Genomic DNA, 21,809 nt, shown 5'->3' with positions numbered 1-21,809 from the left:
CTGTGAATTCCACCAATTAGGGAGACGGGATCAACGCCAGAGGATTAAATGGGAGGTGAGTATGTACAGGGCATCATTGTGAGACACACCCTGTACATTCATTACACTGTACAAAGCCATATACAGTAATCCAACATCGGCTAGACCCTTTCTGAAATTCAAGGATACCTGACAAGGCCCGATAAGACTCAACCAGTCTGACTATTAGCCAGAAGAAATTCAAAGACATCAAAGTCAGTAATTGTATTAAATGGTTTCAGCATCTTTTAATTGAGAAAACGCTAAAGACATATCAACATTTCTTAGCAGATAAAAAAGAAACTGTAAGGATAATGGGTCCTCTGAGTGCCAAACTCTTGCAACAAATAAAATGTACATCAATAAATTAATCATAAGGCTCTGTCAAAAAAGAGACAATTAAGATAGCAAATATCCATTATGTTTTCACACATTATGCACAAAGTATGTTGTTTACTGTATTGCCTATACTATTTAATAAATATGATAAATAACACACACACACACACAGCTGTCCTTCATAGCCAAATCCAAACATGGTACATGCCTTTCGGAAGTTAGTTGCTCTAATAAATCCTGGCAAAATGGCATATAATGATAGAAACATAAATAAAAACCTGAATATTCAAAAACATAAAGTGCAAACATTTGTTTTCAAGAAGACCATGGTGGCTCCTTGTCATTTTTTACCACCAATCTGAATATTGCCTTTACAGTTTTCCAATATGGTTAATTCGATATTTGCATGAACAAAAAAAAGGAGAATGGGTGGGGATGTTTTGGGTTATGTATGCAGTCAGTAGGCCGCTAAATAGGGGGTGAGCGGTTGGTTGTTGGTGCTGTCTGGAATGACACCAAATCTGTAGCTCAAGTACACATAAAAAGACCAGCGGGTATTTATACCTGTCTGAACTTCTTTTAGAACTAGGAAATATGGAGCCATTTCAGAGTATTTTACACAAGCAAGGTTAGCTGACCAACTCCTTGCTCCTGCTTTGTGAAATGCCACTGCAAAAGAGTGCTCAATATTAGCTGCCAATCTAGGGGTGTTAATGGGTTATTATTGGTGGAATGGATGGTATGGCTTATAATGGTGAGGAAGACCTATAGTTCTGAGATACAGGTGGTAAGTCAAGACCTATATAGAAACAAATAGATTATATAGCGCCTATTCATCTCATGGTATTTGAAGCATGATAAACCTGCACCAAACTGCTCCTTGGTGAGTTGATGCCGTTGATGTCCATTTTGATTTTGGCCTTTTATGAATGTAAATTGGGAAGGTTTGGTTCAGTCTTATGCCAAGTCAATCAGCCTCATCTCCCTTCCAGGTCACTTGACATTAGAGGTTGGCAGTCCTCACTCTTTGTTTTCTCTTCCTCTGTAGAAATGTTATTTCTCCTCCTGAACAATTACAAGGGGCTCTGTTCCTGGAGAGTCAATCGTGTGACTTTCAAAACTGTTGTTTCATGGAAAGAAATCCTTGTGGGTAGATGTAGGTTCTTGGAGTGTCATTTAATCAGAAATAAAGAATCTTAGCAGAAGTTGTGAGTATCCACAACCGTAATTCCAGGGGTCTTAAGCTACATTTCCCATCATATACCCCTGCCATCGCCTTACTTCTGTTCACAGGTCTTCTCTCACTCCGCTGACAACAGGGACGTGCGAGGCTTCTCTCTTCAAGTACTTGATGATGTCCTTCACTTCACGGGCTCCCTGGAATTACAGAGGAAAACATTGTAAGCGCCCTAAAATCTGATACATCAGTATATGCAGTGTTTCCCCTAGGATTCTTTCAGCAGTGGTGGCAAAGGTAGCGGGAGAAGTAGTTTCGCTAGCCATTGCTTCCAGTCATTGCGCTAACGCTAGTTAGCAACTTCCTTCAAACTGCACGCAGAGACATACAAATTGTATCCATGAGTTAATGACTCTGGGTAAGTAGAAAAAGTCAATCTGACACTATTCCTTTAAAAGCACATCTTGGCAGAAATATATACACTACATGACCAAAAGTATGTGGATCTCATTCCAAAATCATGGGCATTAATATGGAGTTGGTCCCCCCTTTGCTGCTATAACAGCCTCCACTCTTCTGGGAAGGCGTTCTACTAGATGTTGGAACATTGCTGCAGGATCATTAGTGAGGTCAGGCACTGATGTTTGGCGATTAGGCCTGGCTCGCAGTCGGCGTTCCAATTAATCCCAAAGGTGTTCGATGGGGTTGAGGTCAGGGCTCTGTGCAGGCCAGTCAAATTCCTCCACATCGATCTCGACAAACCATTTCTGTATGGACCTCGCTTTGTGCACGGTGGCATTGTTATGCTGAAATAGGAAGGGCCTTCCCCAAACTGTTGCCACAAAGTTGGAAGCACAGAATCATCTACAACCCCCCTTGTTTTTACACTGCTGCTACTCGCTGTTTATTATCTATGCACAGTCACTTTACCCCTACCTACATGTACAAATTACCTCGACTAACCTGTACCCCGCACATTTACTTGGTACCGGTACCACCTGTATATAGCCTCGTTATTGTTCTTTTATTGTGTTACTTTTTATTTTATTTATCTTAACTCTATTTCTTGAACTGCATTGTTGGTTAACCTCTTAAGGATCGGACCCTTTTTTTTCAATTTTCGCCTAAAATGACATACCCAAATCTAACTGCCTGTAGCCCAGGACCTGAAGCAAGGATATGCATATTCTTGATACCATTTGAAAGGAAACACTTTGAAGTGTGTGGAAATGTGAAATTAATGTAAGAGAACATAACACATTAGATCTGGTAAAATATAATACAAACCAAAAAACATGTGTTTTTTTTAATCATCTTTGAAATGCAAGAGAAAGGCCACAATATAATATTGCAGTTTAGGCACAATTTAGATTTTGGCCACTAGATGGCTGCAGTGTGTGTGCAAAATTTCTGATTGATCAAGTGAAGCATTGCAATACTGGACTATTTTGTATCAAGTCTGCCCAAATGTGCCGAATTGGTCAATTGATAAATTTTCAAATACACACCTATAGAGAACATACAAAAATGATATGGTTATACAAAATGTAAGTTTACACACTCCGAGGAATGTCATACATGATGGGTCATTAGCTTATACACTAACTTTCACACATCTAGATGGCCGGGCGGGGTGGGTGTGGAGCCAGAGACAGCAGGGGTTCAAACTGTAGAACACAGTTCCTACATTTGAATAAACTATGCTACATTTTATCCCTGGGACCCTTAGGATGACAAATCAGAGCAAGATTACTGAATGTAAGTACATTATTTACCTTCAGAGGTGAACGTATCAAACCAGTTGCCGTGATAAGTTTTTTGTTGTTGTGCACTCTCCTCAAACAATAGCATGGTATTTTTTCACTGTAATAGCTACTGTAAATTGGACAGTGCAGTTAGATTAACAAGAATTTAAGCTTTCTGCCCATATAAGACATGTCTATGTCCTGGAAAGGTTGCTGTTACTTACAACAGTCATGCGAATCCCATTAGCGCACGTTAGCTCAACCGTCCCGTAGAGGTTAAGGGCTTGTAAGTAAGCATTTCACGGTAAGGTCTACACCTGTTGTATTCGGCGCATGTGACAAATACAATTTTATTTTATTTTATTTACCTTAACTGGAACTAAGAGGCCTGAACCATGAAAAACAGACCCATAACATTATTCCTCCTCCACCAAACTTTACAGTTGGCATTATGCATTGGTCAGGTAGCTTTCTCCTGGCATCCGCCAAACCCAGACTCGTCCATCAGACTGCCAGATGGTGAAGCGTGATTCATCACTCAAGAGAACTTTCCACTGCTCCAGAGTCCAATGGCGGCGAGCTTTACGCCACTCCAGCCAGTGCTTGGCATTGCTCATGGTGATCTTAGGCAGGTTTCCATGGCTGCTCGGCCATGGAAACCCATTTCATGAAGCTCCCGGCGAACAGTTATTGTGCTGACGTTGCTTCCAGAGGCAGTTTGGAACTCGGTAGTGAGTATTGCAACCGAGGACAGATGATTTTTACACACTATGTGCTTCAGCACTCGGCGGTCCCGTTCTGTGAGCTTGTGTTGCCTACCACTTTGCGGCTGAGCCGCTGTTGCTCCCAGACATTTCCACTTCACAATAACAGCACTTACAGTTGATCGGGTCAGCTCTAGCAGGGCAGAAATGTAACGAACTGACTTGTTTTGGAGTGGCAGGGTGCCGCTGCTAAATGAATATAGGGGAAACACTGGTCTAAGACTAGTTTGTGTCTGCTTGCGTAAAATGGTAATAACAGTGTAAGGAGACTTCACCTCATATCGCTTGGGCTGGTCCTTCTTGCCTGCCTGAGCAAAGTAGATGGTGGGAAACCTACAGAACAATAAAAGCGAGAGCGAGAGAAACACAATGAATGAATGACCAGAGACAGGGGGAAAATAAATGGAAAGATAAGTGAGTGCTGATAGAAGGGAAAGGATAACCAGGTGATGAAATGTGGCGTCTCACCCTTGCACATCAAAGCCTTGTGGAACATCATTGGCTGTGGCGTCCATCTTGGCAATGACAATTTTAGGGTCAGAGTAGAGCTGATGGGAGAAGAAAACAGGAGAAACAACCAATGAGTATGGTTACATGCACACAATAATGCGATTATTGTGGATAGTCAGATTAATATAATAGTTTGATTAAAACCTTTACATGCTTTGCACGAAGAATGATTTCCCTAATAATCCTGTTTACATGGACACATCTGAAATCAGGCTACCTGATGGCACTGCAGAAAATCGCCAATCAAAATAAACATTCTACCACAGTGACCATGTTATTTTTGGGAAGTATATTTGATTCTGAGTTCGGACATATAACATTTGCATGTGAAAACAACATTATTTCTAAGACACATACATTCAGTTGTTCCGAACTCACTTCTCTTGCATTAAAGAGGGAGGCTTGCGCTACCAGTGCTGGCATATGCGCAGATCAAACACACCGCTGGAACGCGGATGAAGGTGTTTACATGTCCTAATAATTCCAAAGATTGATTAGAAAACCAGGTGTTTAATCGCCGTATGCTTACTTCGATTTTGACCTTACGCTGGTTAAGATAAGCAGAGTTAGGTGTTTACATGACTATTGCATAATCTGCCTACTGCCATAATCAGTTTAGTATCAAATGATTCCTGTGCATGTAAACGTACTAAGTGAGAACAAAGGGCCTTACTTGGCTTTAGCTCTTTTCCTTAGTTTATTGACAAATTACAATTTTCAATGGCATACAATTGTTCTGAGGAAAGCTATAATCGTGAACGGTGGCAGTAAATAAATAAAAATATTCTGTTCCAGTATTTAACAGTTTTAAATGATGTTAAATGCGGCCTTGGTGAGCCTGTGTATGAGTGTTTGGTCTTGCTCACCTGTTCTGCCAACTCCTTGTACTTGGGCTCCAGGCTCTTACAGTGACCACACCAGGGGGCATAGAACTCAATCAGCACATCCTTCTCAGGGTCATTCACAATCTCCTCAAATGACTCCGCCACCACTACCTGCGAGTGGTGAGAAAATCCGTGTGAATTGTCGTGAGAATTAACAAAATCAGAAACACAAATATACTGTGATTGAGTATCGAATAATAACACAGAAATAGACACACACACACCCATACACAAGGACAAACATACCTTGACGGGACCCTTGTTTTTCTCAGGGATAGGCTCCGACTTGATGTAACGTTTTAGTCGTCCAGCAAAGTAATCCTCCAGGAATCTTTCCAGGGACTTCCCATCTCGCCTGTTAAATTGGTTCAACAAATAATAATTATTCTATGGCATTGTCAATCCCACATCACCCTCTTTGATAAGGGTTAATGTTAGATGATGGTTAGAGTTTGGGTAAGGATGAGTAATTGTCTGTGGTTACGGGTCTGATATTGCTGTAACTCACGACCATGTCCTCATGGTTAAAATGAGGGGTAGTAGGGTTGTATATGGTAGAGCTCAGAAGTTAGACTTAGTTGAGGTTCTATGTCTGTAACTCACGTGAACTCTTCCCTCATGGTGTACTTGAAGCCCTGTCGTGTTCTGATGGTTACGAAGGGCAGATCTCCTCCGTCCGACGCACCTAGACCAAACTCCTGCTCCAGCTCATCCACAAAGTCCCTGCGATTGGCCACGGCAAAACTCAGCTCCTGGGACGCAAACTGAGAACCTACCTTCAACACCCTGAAGAGAGAGAATGAAAGACATGAAATAATAATAAGAGACTTAATATACCACCTTGTATACAATATTTGGGGCTGAGATATTATATGTATTGTATGTAGAATAAGATCTAAATCAAAAGAAATAATATAAACAAATATACATACGACATACATATAATATAAGCGAATATATACATACATATCTACATTACTACTTGGTCACATTTTATAAGTTGCCCAACAACCATGTACGGTATTATTTCAATATCATTCAATAAAAAAAACGAGTGTAGCATAATTGTAACTAATACAATAACAACATGTACCTAATAGGATTTCAGTATTAAATGAAAAACAGAACTGTAATAAAATATAAAGTTTATTTTAAATGTGGGTTATCTGAGTGTGGTTTAAAGTAGTGGTTCTCAACTGGTTGTGATGAGTGTGATAGAAGGAGTCAGGCGCAGGAGGGGAATCACCGAATGCAGAGTTTATTCCGTCGTACACAAATAGCGCTGGATAGCGACAAACAAAACAGGCACAGGGGAAAATCTACCCCGGCAATAACAATGTACGAGTAGCTCCACCGAGCTACACTACTCTCACGAACAAACAATCACCCACAAGGACAAGGGGGGCAGAGGGAACACTTATGCACTGACTAATGAGGGGATAAGAACCAGGTGTGTGTGATTGACAAGACAAATGGAATTATGAATAATGGAGCGGCAGTGGCTAGTAAGCCGGTGACGACGAACGCAGACGCCTGCCCGAACAAGGAGGGGAGGCAGCCTCGGCGGAAGTCGTGACACTAGTTTTGCCTCAGGAACCAAATTGAACCAGGTTGTCGTGACCCAATATTCACATTGCAATTATTTTTTACAAAATGCAATCTGGAAAACCATATATTTTTTCCTATATTGACAGTACATTTAGTAATTATATGACAACATTCCCACCTTTTCATTGTCAATAATTCCATTCATCATATTTTTGATGAAGAATATCGGTAAACTCACTGGTTTGAGACCACAAAATCAACCAAATCCGCTAAGTAGCGCTGCTAATAGCTCTATAATTAAAATACTGTGATTGAAGACAAATATTTTTCAGAGATTAAACTAACTCAAAATGTAGATCAGATTGGAGTATTGTTTTTTTACTCAGACACCCGTGACCCATTCAAAACCTACCGTGACCCACCAGTTGAGAATCACTGGTTTAAAGTCTTGTGGTACCAACCTGTTCCTCCAATAGTTGGAGCCTTTGGGGTTCCGCAAGTAGTCCAAATCATAGTACGCAGTCAACAAGTCCTGCCCCTTCAGCTTATCTCTGTTCTCATTGGTCAGATGAGGGCACATGCCGAAACTGGAAGAAGGGAGACCAATAATGTTAGACAGTCAAATATAGGTTAAGAGCGTTCGGCCAGTAACCGAAAGGTTGCCGGTTCGAATCCTCGAGCCGACTAGGTGAAATCTGTCAATGTGCCTTTGAGCAAGGGTTAACCCTAATTGCTCCTGTAAGTCACTCTGGAGAAGAGCGTCTGCTAAATGACTAAAATGTTTAAAATGTAATGGAAAGAGGGATAGGGATATGATAGGGAGAAAGGGAGAGAGTGAAAGAAAGAGTAAGGCAGAAAAAATAGACATTCAAATAACACAGACATTAGAGTAGATGAAGAGTAGACAGATGGGAGTAGTAGTCTTACATGTTGTCTCTGATGAAGCGGCGCAGTGTGTGGGTGGTGATTTTCTCAGTGAAGTGCAGCACACTCTCCTCAAACTTACTGCTCAGCCTTGGGGGTCTGAACAGCAGAACACGCCTGGAGAGACACAGAGGAGAAAGATAAGACTGTAGTCGGTTGGTCACACATTCTACAGTCACACTATAGCAGTGTTTCTCAATCCATTCCTGGGTGTACACAATTTTGCTGTAGCCCAGCACTAAGACACCTGATTGAACTCTACAGGGTTATCTTGAACTCACTCTCTATCACGCTCACTTCTTCCCATTCTCTGCCCATCCCTCCCTCCCATCTCTCTATATCTCCCTCCCTCCCTCCCATCTCCCTATCTCCCCCTCCCCATCTCTCTATCCCTCCCTCCCATCTCCCTATCCCTCCCTCCCCATCTCTCTATCCCTCCCTCCCATCTCCCTATCCCTCCCTCCCCATCTCTCCCTCCCATCTCCCTATCCCTCCCTCCCATCTCCCTATCTCTCCCTCCCCATCTCTCTATCCCTCCCTATCCCTCCCTCCCCATCTCCCTATCTCTCCTTCCCCATCTCCCTATCTCTCCCTCCCATCTCCCTATCCCTCCCTCCCCATCTCTCCCTCCCATCTCCCTATCCCTCCCTCCCATCTCCCTATCTCTCCCTCCCCATCTCTCTATCCCTCCCTATCCCTCCCTCCCCATCTCCCTATCTCTCCTTCCCCATCTCTCTATCCCTCCCTCCCATCTCCCTATCTCTCCCTCCCCATCTCCTAATCCCTCCCTCCCTCCCCATCTCTCTTTCCCTCCCTCCCTCCCTCCCGCCCTCCCATCTCTCTATCCCTTCCTCCCTCCCATCTCTCTTTCCCTCCCTCCCATCTCTCTATCCCTCCCTCCCTCCCATCTCTCTTTCCCTCCCTCCCATCTCGCTATCCCTCCCTCCCCTCCCATCTCTCTATCCCTTCCTCCCTCCCATCTCTCTTTCCCTCCTCCCATCTCTCTATCCCTCCCTCCCTCCCATCTCTCTTTCCCTCCCTCCCATCTCTCTATCCCTCCCTCCCTCCCATCTCTCTATCCCTTCCTCCCTCCCATCTCTCTATCCCTCCCTCCCCATCTCTCTATCCCTCCCTCCCCATCTCTCTATCCCTCCCTCCCATCTCTCTATCCCTCCCCCTCCCTTTCTCTTGCTCTCACTCAGTGTCCACCCCGTGTTTGAGGCCCAGGGCCATGTCGATTGTGTGGGCGAAGCGGAAGTGCTCCCTCATGACGCTGGCCGCCTTCAGAAACTCTGCCAGCTGATCACTGTCAGGCCCAGAGAAAAAACCTGAGAGGGGAGAGAGAAGTATGGAAAGAAAGTACATTAGCCCTCTCAAACACATCTAGTGTGTTGGCTTCCACCATATTGTATTCACCTCTCACACGCTTTTCAGAGCAGTGGACATGAATTCAATTATTTATGACCAATGTGAAAAGTACAGATTCAGGGAGCCAAAGATTCAGTTAAAGGGGCAGTGCAGTTAAAAACGTGATTTTCCTGAGTTTTATATACACATTTCCACACTATGAAGTAGATTATTATTATCCACACTATTATACACATTGGGGCCAATTCTGACCCGAGTTAAGGCACGTAAATGGAACGTAATTCCCTTTTTATGCACTTCTCTCTATGTGTATTCTAACCTTGAATTTAAGCATGAGAATGTTGTAATTATATGCTCAGGCTTTTCTTTATTTTATTTGACAATTTGTATCATGTTAAATATTAGCCAATATCGGGAGCCACCGTCAGTAATAACCACATACATTTATAACTGTCACTTTAGTGTTAGTTTTCTTCAATTTGTAGCTTTCATTTAGCATCATTTCATATCATTAGGTTTACCTTTCTTTCCTCTGTCACGTCTGTGTAGTTGTTTATGATGGTCACTAGCATTTGTGGATCATATTAGGCTAACATTGTGCAATAATTTGGGACATGTAGCCTATTTAAATGATTATGGAACTCAGACCACACGTAGCAGGTTAAACCTGGAGCCTGGCGCACGGTTCACGACAACTGGACCGTTGTCATACAGTTCCATGATTAGTGAGGATTAGGGTAGATTTATAGGACTATTGTTCAACCCTTATTGTACACTTTTTTCCACCTTCCAATATTTCATGGTTTGAACTTGAATATAACAACTTTCAGGATTAATCAAACCACTGTATTTTTTATTCATCAATATATTTTGTGTGTAAAGGCTCTCCAAACCTAAAATGTGCCTAAATAATCGACAACAGCGGTTCCCAAACTAGGGGTCCGGCCCAATGTGGGGTCTACTGATATGAAAATGGGGTCGCAGGAGAATTTTCTAAATCCTGAAGAGAAAAAAAAATATATATATATATATATATCGTCTTTGTATCTCAATCATTGTAATGTGGTTAACCTTAAAAATCTAAATGACAATTATTCAAATCTAAAGATAAAATTCAATGAGAGCGCCCTTAGATCATTGGAAAAGGTCGCACTTGACCGTTGCACTTGAATCATTCTCACGGTGAATGGCTAGGCCTGCTACGCTACAAAACCACACACTTTTGCAGAGATTTTGATATTACCGGCCGCAATTGATATGGTGAAAACAATGTATGGGGAGGCAGTGGCACAGAAACTCATTTTATTTTAGCCAAAGACTGTCATGCTAGCTGTCTTTGTCAGATAACACTGTTAAACAAATAATTTATGCTCTGGCTGAACGACTCAAAAATTCCCCAGCTTATGCTCTCCAAATGGCCGTTAGCTGTGAGGGCCGAGATGCCCACGCACTAACTTTCGTCCGCTATACATGTCGGGGGATGCTATTCACGAGGACATATTGTTCTGTCTCACGATTCCCAAGCATAAAACATCATAGGGGATGTTCAGTGTGCTGCGTGGCTATATTGACAAAAAACAGATTCCATATGGGATCAAATGGTGGGCTTTTGCACAGATGGGGCTCCATCTATGGCGGGACGGCGGGCAGTCCTCTGCACTCTAGTTATGAATGTGTCTCCCTCTGCCATATGGACGAATTGTATGATATACTGAAAGCAACTGGCAGCAAAAGAGCGGAGCACAGAACTCTAAGATATACTGCAGCATGTAACTTTGATTGTAAACTACATCAAACCACATCCACTGTGCGCACGCCTGTTCGCAAAACTATGTGGAGATATGGGATCAGAGCATGACAATGTTCTATTTCACACAGAGGCTTGGTGGTTATCGAGGGGGAGTATTGGAAAGATTTTTCACATTGAGAGAGGAACTGTTGTCATTCACAATGGATGTAAAAAAAAAACAGACTTGCTTGACTTTCTGAAGAAAAGAAAATAACAGAAAACAGCATCAGTAAGAGTCCCACACGAGTGATGACTGCTCACCTCCAACACTCACTTGGAAGAGCACTTTGGGACCTACTTCCCAATCTGTTTGACTGTGATCCTGGCTCAGTTGACATGCCAGTAAGTGAAATTGAACAGCTAATCAAGCTGTCATGTGACCGAATGCATTCACGGGTCACCACAGAGGAGTTTTGGTTCCTGATTCAAAGGAATACCCTGCCGTCTCCCTCTGAGCATTAATGCCGCGTTAAAAACAACTGGGAACTTGGAACTGGGAACTCTGAAATCAACGACTTCCGACTTCAGTGCGTTCAAGACGACTGGAAACTCGGAAAGAAACGAGCTCCGACTGGCAAAAATTGTTTTGAACGGTCATCCAACTCGGAATTCCAACTCTGGTCTCTTTCTAGAGCTCCAATTTCCAACCTAAAGATCAATGACGTCATGATTTGACCTTGTATTTTTCAGAGTTCCCAGTTGTCTTGAAAGCACCATAAAACTCATGGTAGGCTACCCTTTGCCAGCTCATATCTGTGTGATGCTGGATTCAGTGCTCTCGTCTGCATCAAAACCAAATATCGATCCAGGTTGGATGTGACAGCAGAGATGAGGTGCGCACTGTCGACTACGCCCCCTGACTTTGAGAAGCTCTGATGTGACATGCATCAAGTACACCCATCTCATTAGTGGTGGTGCGATAAGAGACATTATGTCAGAGCCCCACATTAAATGTATGTGATGGTGAGTTGAGAAGACAATCAGAAATACTGTTGGAATGTTTTTCAATTGACTGTCGTAGCCCCAAATAAAAAAGTAAACATTATTTTACATTTACATTTTAGTCATTTAGCAGACGCTCTTATCCAGAGCGACTTATAGTAAGTGAGTGCATATATTTTCATACTGTTAATTACATAATTTTTTTCTGATCTAAAATTTTCTGATATCAAAATGGGGTCGTGGGCCAAAACAGTTTGGGAACCCCTGATCTACAAGATCAGAGTATTTTTAAATCTACCAGTTGGAGCTGAAATGGAGACGAATATGTATATTAGGGCTAGCCGACATATTGAATTAATTTGATTAATTTGAATATGTTTTTGCGCAATATTCCAAATGCCTGTATCGCACGAATCAAGTTTTTTTGTATTTAGGGTTTTTATGAGTGTTTATGTCCGCTTGTTCTCATGTCTTTTTGGTCTCGTCTCCTTCGCTCCTTCTGTGCACCTTCCCATTTACACCAGAGATCTGAATATAATGGCGAGATGCTCATGTCTCCGCCCTAACAATGGGAGTCGTTGTTCCAAAGGTGGGAAGGCAGGCGACAAGCTTATGTCCAAAATAAGCCCATAGAAACGCATTGGCCTTATTCTGGACAGATGTTGGCGAGAGTGAAACCTCTCGCTTCGCGTCTTCCTCTTTGTTTACACACACACACACACACACACACACACACACACACACCAAGCCCCTACACCCCACACCAACAAAGTTGACAGATCACTTCTTCCTTTCTGAAAAGCGGTTTCAACTCGCTATTTGTATTTGAGGTTTGGTCCAACAGAATCCGTCATATGGACACCGAAACACATTTGAGACATTATTTTACTGTAATAGAGGAGAAATTAACCTGTCTAACAATACCCTTTTTATGTCTCAACTACTCAAATTGCGTGCAGAGCAGACACTGTATCAATGAACATTGATTCTGGAAAATTAATGCTAAAATATTGCGGTACCATGTACCGTTAGCAGTATTTTAGCCAAAGACTGTTATTCTAGCTGTCTTATCTGTGTTTTATAAATGTGCAATAAGCATAAAACATTATTATATAAGGAATTGGCAACTCATTCTCATTCTGAGAAATAAGGTAGGCCACTTGATTTGAAAGAAGTGGACAGGCTAGCATTCTGTTCAAACAGTTGGAGAAGGACAGAAGGGTGTGTTTATAACAATTCAACTGTTCTGCCTTGCTAGCTAGCAAATAGATCCAAGTTGGCTAAACTTGAAATATAAAGATTAGCTGGCTACTAACTAGCATGTGAGCTTGTGCTTGAGAGATTGTTTATAATGCCTGCTACAAGAAGTTAGTCATTATTAGTGAATGTGCATTATGCATGGTTTTGGTAAAAATTTTAACAAAAAGGGCATTATCATAGACAGACTTGAAAGCCAGATCAGTGATTATTGCAAAAAAGCAGGTTAAACAATTGATTGATAAAATATTTCAATTATTAGTGGGGCTTATATTTAGGCTAATTTCAGACGCCCTGAATTCATTGGATTATTGCTGACTGTTTGAAATGCAGTGTATTTGACCTTTAATTGTACAGCAAAGCTTATTTAGAGAAAATATGTATTTTTTTAAATGGAGATATACACTACATGACCAAAAGTATGTGGAAACCCGCTTGTCAAACATCTAATTCCAAAATCATGGGCATTAATATGGAGTGGGTCCCCCCATTGCTGCTATAACAGCCTCCACTCTTATGGGAAGGATTTCCACTAGATGTTGGAACATTGCTGCCGGAATTTGCTTCCATTCAGCCACAAGAGCATTAGTGAGGTCGGGCACTGATGTTGGGCGATTAGCCCTGGCTCACAGTCTGGGTTCCAATTCATCCCAATTGTGCTCGATGGGGTTGAGGTCAGGGCTCTGTGCAGGCCAGTCAAGTTCTTCCACACCGATCTCGACAAACCATTTATGTATGAACCTCGCTTTGTTCCCCAAACTGTTGCCACACAGTTGGAAGCACAGAATCGTCAAGAATGTCATTGCATGATGTAGCGAAAATATTTCCCTTCACTTGGACTAAGGGGCCTAGCCTGAACCATGACAAACATCCCTAGACCATTATTCCTCCTCCACCAGACTTTACAGTTGGCACTATGCATTGGGGCAGGTAGTGTTCTCCTGGCAACCGCCAAACCCAGATTCGTCTGTCGGACTGCCAGATGGTGAAGTGTGGATCATCACTCCAGAGAACGCGTTTCCACTGCTCCAGAGTCCAATGCCGGCTAGCTTTACACCACTCCAGCCGACGCTTGGCATTGCGCATGGTGATCTTAGGCTTGTGTGCGGCTGCTCGGCCATGGAAACCCATTTCATGAAGCTCCCGACGAATAGTTCTTATGCTGACATTGCTTCCAGAGGCAGATGGGAACTCGGTAGTGAGTGTTGCAACCGAGGACAGACGATTTTTACACGCTACGCACTTCAGCACTCGGCGGTCCCGTTCTGTGATCTAGATATGGTTTTAGGCCATAACGCCCATGCATATACAATGAGTATACAAAACATTCCATGACAGACTGACCAGGTGAATCCAGGTGAAAGCTTTGCTTCCCTATTGATGTCACTTGTTACATCCACTTCAATCAGTGTTAATGAAGGGGAGGAGACAGGTTAAATAAGTATTTTTAAGCCTTAATACAATTGAGACATGGATTGTGTATGTGTGCCATTCAGAGGGTGAATGGGAAAGACAAAATATTTAAGCGCCTTTGAACAGGGTATGGTAGTAGGTGCCAGGTGCACAGGTTTGAGTGTGTCAAGAACTGCAACGCTGCTCGGTTTTTCACGTTTAACAGTTTCCTATGTGTATCAAGAATGGTCCACCACCCAAAGGACTTCCAGCCAACTTGACACAACTGTTGGAAGCATTGGAGTGAACATGGGCCAGCATCCTTGTGGAATGCTTGACAAATTGCATTTAGCTAAGAAGCTATTTTTGTTTCTTTTTTACTATTTTAATTAAAAGCAATCACAGTAAGGAACTTAATTGTTACGCAGAAATGATTTGATATTGGGATAGAAACTGCTGCATTGGACCTTTATGAACAAACATAACTATACTCTTCTAGAGTACTACTTACCCACTACACTGGCGTCAAAGTGGTTGACAAAGGCCTCGAGATCTGCCTCCCTGCGCAGGGTAACGGAGTTGGGTCCAGCCTGCTTCTTCATGAAGTTTACAATGCCATCTGTATGTATGCAGACAAATTCATTAGTAGGCCTACATGATTAGTGTACTCTAATTAACAACATTCAACGACACACACCTGCTGAGCGTGGCCCATCATAGGACGAGGAGTCTTCTCCGTTTCTGAAGATCTTGAGCGTGGGGTACCCTGTGACCCCAAAACGCCCACATGTGTCTGGGCTCGCTGTGCAGTCCACCTGATGGGTGAGAGAGAGAGAGATGGATGGAGGGGGAAAGATAGAGAGGATAGGGAAGGAGGGAGGTAGAGAGATAAAGAGGGAGTGCGAGAGGAGAGAGAAAGAAAGGGGTAGATACAAAAAAAAATGATAGAAAGCAAAATGAGTGAGAAAAAGGGGGGGGGGGAAGAGAATGACAGAGAGATGCCAGAGGCAATATAAAGTAGGACTGGGCGATATATAGAATTAATTCGATTAATTTGAATTGATGTTTTTGCGCGATATTCCAAATGCCTGTATTGCAAGTGTGTTATTTGTGTTATTTTTCGTTATGAGCATTTATGTCCGCTTGTTCTCGTGCTGTATTGTTGGTCTCGTCTCCTTCACTCCTCTGTACTGTGTGCACCTTCCCATTTACACCAGAGATCAGTATATAATGACGAGATGCACGTCTCCGCCCTAACAATGGGAGTCTTGTCCCAAAGGGGGGGAAGGCAAGCGACAAGCTTAGGTCCAAAATAAGCCCATAGAAACGCATTGGCCTTATTTTGGACAGATTTGATTGAGAGTGAAACCTCTCGCTTCTTCCTCTATGGTTTACACACACACCAAGCCCCTCCCCCTGCCTCTCGCGCCAACAAAGTTAAGAGATCACATCTTCCTCTCTGTCAAGCGGATTCAACTCGCTATTTGCATTTGAGTTTGGATCCAACAGAATCGGTCATATGGACACTGAATCACATTGAGACATTATTTTACTGTAATAGAGGAGAAGTTAACTTTCTAAAGATTAGCTGGCTAATCACTAGCACGTGGGCTTGAGACATTGAGACAAACTTTTACAGATGCACAATTGAGAGAATCCTGTCAGGCTGTATCACCGCCTGGTACGGCAACTGCACCGCCCACAACCGCAGGGTTCTCCAGAGGGTGGTGCGGTCTGCCTAACACATTACCGGGGGCAAACTACCCGCTCTCCAAGACACCTACAGCACCCAATGTCAACCACCCAAGCCACTGCCTGTTCACCCTGCTATCATCCAGAAGGTGAGGTCAGTACAGGTGCATCAAAGCTGGGACCGAGAGAATGAAAAACAGCTTCTATCTCAAGGCCATCAGACTGTTAAATAGCCATCACTAGCATATTAGAGGCTGCTGCTGCCTATTGAAATCACTGGCCACTTTAAGAAAGGGAACACTAGTCACTTTAATAATGTTTACATATCTTGCACTACTCATCTCATATGTATATACTGTATTCTATTCTATAATATTATACTGTATCTTAGTCAATGCCACTCTGTCATTGCTTGTCCATAAATGTATATATTCTTAAATTCCATTCCTTACTTGATTTGTGTGTATTGGGTACTGTATATGTTGTGAAATTGTTAGATATTACTTGTTAGATATTACTGCACTGTCAGAGCTAGAAGCACAAGCATTTCGCTCCACCCACAATAACATCTGCTAAACACGTGTATGTGACAAATACAAATTTGATTTGATCTGATTTGTTGATGAGACCTGTGTTTCTATAGTCTAATGCCTGCTGCAAGAAGTTAGTCATTATTAGTGAATGTGCATTATGCATGGTTCTAGTTCAATCTGTAACAAAAAAGGGCATTTTCATAGACAGACTTGAAAGCCAGATCAGTGATTATATATTTTCTTTAAAGAAAAAAAAGCAGGTTAAACTATTTTGATAGACTAATTAAATGATTAGTGGGTTGTGGAAGGCTTATATTTAGCCTAGGTATAACTTCATTTCAATTATTGCGAAGTTAAACAAACCAGACAACTCTATGCACAAGGTACACTTTTATCAATTTCCACAGAAAACTTTACAAAAACACTTATACTTGAAGAACAGGTCAGATGCAAATTTGGTAACAGAATGACGGTTTGTGCTGTCATTCTGTTAACAAACTTTACACTATGCCAGTGCAGTGAGAGTGGGCCATGCAGGGCATGCAACTCCCAATTAACATTGTGTTACCCTGCATGACGGCAAGAGTTCAACACCTGGTCATTTTGTTATAAACTACTGGTCAAAGGTTTTAGAACACCTACTCATTCAAGGGTTATTCTTTATTTGTACTATTTTCTACATTGTAAAATAATAGTGAAGACATCAAAACTATGAAATAACACATATGGAATCATGTAGTAACCAAAAAAGTATATTTGAGATTCTTAAAATAGCCACCCTTTGCCTTGATGACAGCTTTGCACACTCTTGGCATTCTCTCAACCAGCTTCATGAGGTAGTCACCTGTAATGCAATTCAATTAACAGGTGTGCCTTCTTAAAAGTTAATTTGTGGAATTTCTGTTTTTCTTAATCCGTTTGAGCCAATCAGTTGTGTTGTGACAAGGTAGGGGGGGTATACAGAAGATAGCCCTATTTGGTAAAAGACCAAGTCCATATTATGGCAAGAACAGCTCAAATAAGCAAAGAGAAACGACAGTCCATCATTACTTTAAGACATGAAGGTCAGTCAATACGGAATAGTTCAAGAACTTTGAACGTTTCTGCAAGTGCAGTTGCAAAAACCATCAAGCGCTATGATAAAACTGGCTCTCATGAGGACCGCCACAGGAAAGGAAGACCCAGAGTTACCTCTGCTGCAGAGGATAAGTTCTTTAGAGTTACCAGCCTCAGAAATTGCAGCCCAAATAAATGCTTCACAGAGTTCAAGTAACAGACACATCTTAACATCAACTGTTCAGAGGAGACTGTGAATCAGGCCTTCATGGTTGAATTGCTGCAAAGAAACCACTACTAAAGGACACCAATAAGAAGAAGAGACTTGCTTGGGCCAAGAAACACGAGCAATGGACATTAGACCGGTGGAAATGTGTCCTTTGGTCTGGAGTCCAAATTTGAGATTTTTGGTTCCAACCGCCGTGTCTTTGTGAGAGTGGGTGAACGGATGATCTCCGCATGTGTATTTCCCACCCTAAAGCATGGAGGAGGAGGTATTATGGTGTCGGGGTGCTTTGCTGGTGACAATGTCTGTGATTTATTCAGAATTCAAGGCACATTTAACCAGCATGGCTACCACAGCATTCTGCAGCAATACGCCATCCCATCTGGTTTGCGCTTAGTGGGACTATCAGTTGTTTTTCAACAAGACAATGACCCTACACACCTCCAGGCTGTGTAAGGGCTATTTTACCAAGAAGGAGAGTGATGGAGTGCTGCATCAGATGACCTGGCCTCCACAATCCTCCGACCTTAACCAAATTGATATGATATATTGTGGTCCTCTGTAGCTCAGCTGGTAGAGCACGGCGCTTGTAACGCCAAGGTAGTGGGTTCGATCCCCGGGACCACCCATACACAAAAAAATAAAATGTATGCACGCATGACTGTAAGTCGCTTTGGATAAAAGCGTCTGCTAAATGGCATATTATATTATTATATTTATTTATATTATATAGTTTGGGATGAGTTAGACTGCAGAGTGAAGGAAAAGCAGCCAAACAAGTGCTCAGCATATGTGGGACCTCCTTCAAGACTGTTGGAAAAGGATTCCAGGTGAAGCTGGTTGAAAGAATGCAAAGAGTGTGCAAAGCTGTCAACAAGGCAAAGGGTGGCTATTTCAAGAATCTCAAATATAAAATATATTTTGATTTGTTTAACCCTTTTTTGGTTACTACATGATTCCATATGTGTTATTTCATAGTTTTGATGTCTTCACTATTATTCTACAATGTAGAAAATAGTAAAAATTAAGAAAAACCCTTTAATGAGTAGGTGTTCTAAAACCTTTGACCGGTAGTGTTCATTGTTATGCATTCACCTTAGCAAGTGGAATTGTCCCCTTTAGTCGAGTGGCTGCGGTCTCAAAATCTGGGGCTAGTTTCTTACAATGTCCACACCTGAAGAGCAAATAAACATACAGTACATTAGTGTAGATATAACGCAAGGCACAGAATCAGAATCAAGGAACAGGCAATCCAATTGATAACATAGTTATAAGTGGGTAGAAATTTGTTATACCTGTAAAATTGGGGTTTTAAAGAAATCATATTGACCAAGGTAAGCCAATTTTGAAGAATAATATCAATAGCTCACCCTCAAATACAGTGGTGTGTATTCAAGGATGCCAAGGGAAGCCAGGCTTCCCCAAAAAATTGAACAAGAAAAATGTTTAAAAACATAAAATAATGTATCTTTCGTCTTTCTGTGTTTCATAATTTTCCTTCAATTTGCAAAAGGCTGAATGTATCTCAGAGGAGAAAGCACCCGAGGGATTGAAACAGCGACTCTCTGTCTCTGTACGTGTAGGCCATCTATCTGATTATGTCTGGTCCAAACGAGTATGACATTGTTGCCACCCATAGCATTGAAGCCAAGGGAAGCCAGCGAGCATCTGGCCTCCCTTGACAAAAAAAGTATACAAAATTAGCCAATCAGCGTTGAGCTAAACTGAGCAAGTTCAACTGTGAATGGTCCTGGTGCACCCAAAAAATATGTCAAGGGAAGCCAGTTTGGATTTGGCGTCACTCCTATCAAATCCCATTGAGAGTATACGTCATTGACATAAAAACGTGAATTGTTGCATCTCGTTGTGTTGTCCTCCGGTGGCTAGCTAGTTAAAATTGTCCCTTTTCTAAATTAGCCATGGATGGAGATAGGGAGTTGGACTTGTGGTTTTACTTAATTCTCTGTACTGGCCAATGATTATAAGGGCGATTCTGATCCAACCATTAATTAATACATTGTGCCCCTGGCCTGAGAGGATGAAAGTGCAATATGTAGCTAGATGTAGAAGGCTAATATTAACTAGCTAATGAAAGTTAGGCTAGCGAGCAAGCATTTTAGCCAGGTAACCTAGGACAACAAAAAATGTAAGCCTGTACTATATGACAGAGTGATAGACCGTTTCGCCCACATGAAAAAGAGGAGGAGGATGGCATTGGCTTTTCTCTACAAGTAGGGTGAGTCAACATGTTTTTCTACTTGCATGAAGGCACACACACACAGAAATCAGGACCCTGGACAGCCACATCATATTTAGTTTTCGTTGATTGGACTAAATTGTTTTGGTATCTTTTAGTTGTCACTGTTTTAGACTAAGCAGAGGTGATTTGATGATGTTGAAATGTTGAAGTTGAAATGGTGCTGGAATAGTGGAGGCAGCTCCTGTTTTCTTTGCAACTTGCGGTAACTGTGGTCCTAAATCAATAGTTGTAGTTGTTTAGTGGCCGAAAATGTCAGAAACATTAACTTGCTTGACCATGCTGTAGGTCATGTAACAGTATGATACTGTACATGCAATATGGTTTGTGGACTTCACTGGACAGAAGTTGCTCTCCGGTTTTGTGATAAAACAAAGGTGTCTTCTTATTGTCTCGGCATATGGCATATGAATTAACGCAATTATCACAACACATAGGTTGTAATTTGTTTTGTTTTTTTGGGGGGGGACGACGACGACCTTGGCTTCCCCAGTGATTTTACCCACGCACCGCCACTGCTCAAATACTGTTTGCAAATATGGCCATCTCCTAGCTAACTACTTGCCTTGAGCTTGGCAGCTGATTGCTGATACTGAAAATATAGCTACATAACGTTAGCTACTAGCTGACTAACGGAACATGTCTTGGGACAGTTGCCTAGCCGATAAAATGACATTTGCATAAAATGACATTGCATGTCTACAAATGAAAATGGATATAGACATAAAATAATGTTTCATTTGTATTTTCTCTCACCATGGAGCGTAGAATTTCACTAGCATGGTCTCGTGCTCCGCTGCCAGGTAATCAAAATCTGCGTCCCCTAGCTCGAGCACATCACCCCGTGCGACTACCACTCCAGAAAATATGAGAACCGATAACAAGAAAGGCGGGATGAGCGTCAAAAAGGAAGCCATATTTCTAAATACTTCAAGTAAACAGAATCTTCAAATGAAATACAGAAACATAAAAGAGCCCCTATGCTGTGGAGAAGACCCTCACTGTCACCTGCCGGCTCCTCTTCCGAAAAACGCAATAGAGTAGACAAGTGGGAGGTGGGACATAAACAGAATATGCCGGAAAATGGTCTTGTCATTGGTCGAGGAGGACATACGTTGATGCGATGTAAGTAGTACATTGGTCCACTTTGACGTCAATCATAGTACAACCCTACTCTACCATACAGGACTAAGCTATAGCTATATGGAATTGTTTTAAGAAGGTCATACCAAGGATCATTTAGCTATATGATTTTGAATTTTAAGACCCCTTGAAGTATCAAAAAAACATTGGCCTTACTGCCATTAGCCCATACAAGCGCATTGAATTACCAATTCACTACGTGGAACAACAGATAGTCCCCCCTCCCAAAAAAAGACATTTGTTCT

The 21,809-nt window shown here is 42.0% G+C and overlaps 1 protein-coding gene across 1 annotated transcript; it reads right to left on the bottom strand.

Annotated features, from left to right (window-relative positions):
- Positions 1 to 241: 241 nt before the first annotated feature.
- On the bottom strand, positions 242 to 21,441 carry LOC121571783 (protein disulfide-isomerase A3-like). The gene is made up of 13 exons (XM_041883464.2): positions 21,178 to 21,441; positions 19,260 to 19,338; positions 15,355 to 15,472; positions 15,169 to 15,276; positions 9,108 to 9,237; positions 7,913 to 8,026; positions 7,447 to 7,572; positions 6,041 to 6,223; positions 5,684 to 5,792; positions 5,420 to 5,548; positions 4,512 to 4,591; positions 4,319 to 4,376; positions 242 to 1,734 (listed from the first exon to the last, which is right to left on the bottom strand). The coding sequence occupies exons 1-13, from the start codon at positions 21,336 to 21,338 to the stop codon at positions 1,645 to 1,647; spliced, it is 1,485 nt and encodes a 494-aa protein (XP_041739398.2). The 5' UTR covers positions 21,339 to 21,441; the 3' UTR covers positions 242 to 1,644.
- Between the last annotated feature and the right edge of the window lie 368 nt (positions 21,442 to 21,809).

Source organism: Coregonus clupeaformis, chromosome 8 (assembly GCF_020615455.1).
Source record: "Coregonus clupeaformis isolate EN_2021a chromosome 8, ASM2061545v1, whole genome shotgun sequence".
NCBI lineage: Eukaryota > Metazoa > Chordata > Actinopteri > Salmoniformes > Salmonidae > Coregonus > Coregonus clupeaformis.
The sequence above is the reverse complement of the archived record's forward strand: the minus strand, read 5'-3'. Positions and strand labels throughout refer to the sequence as shown.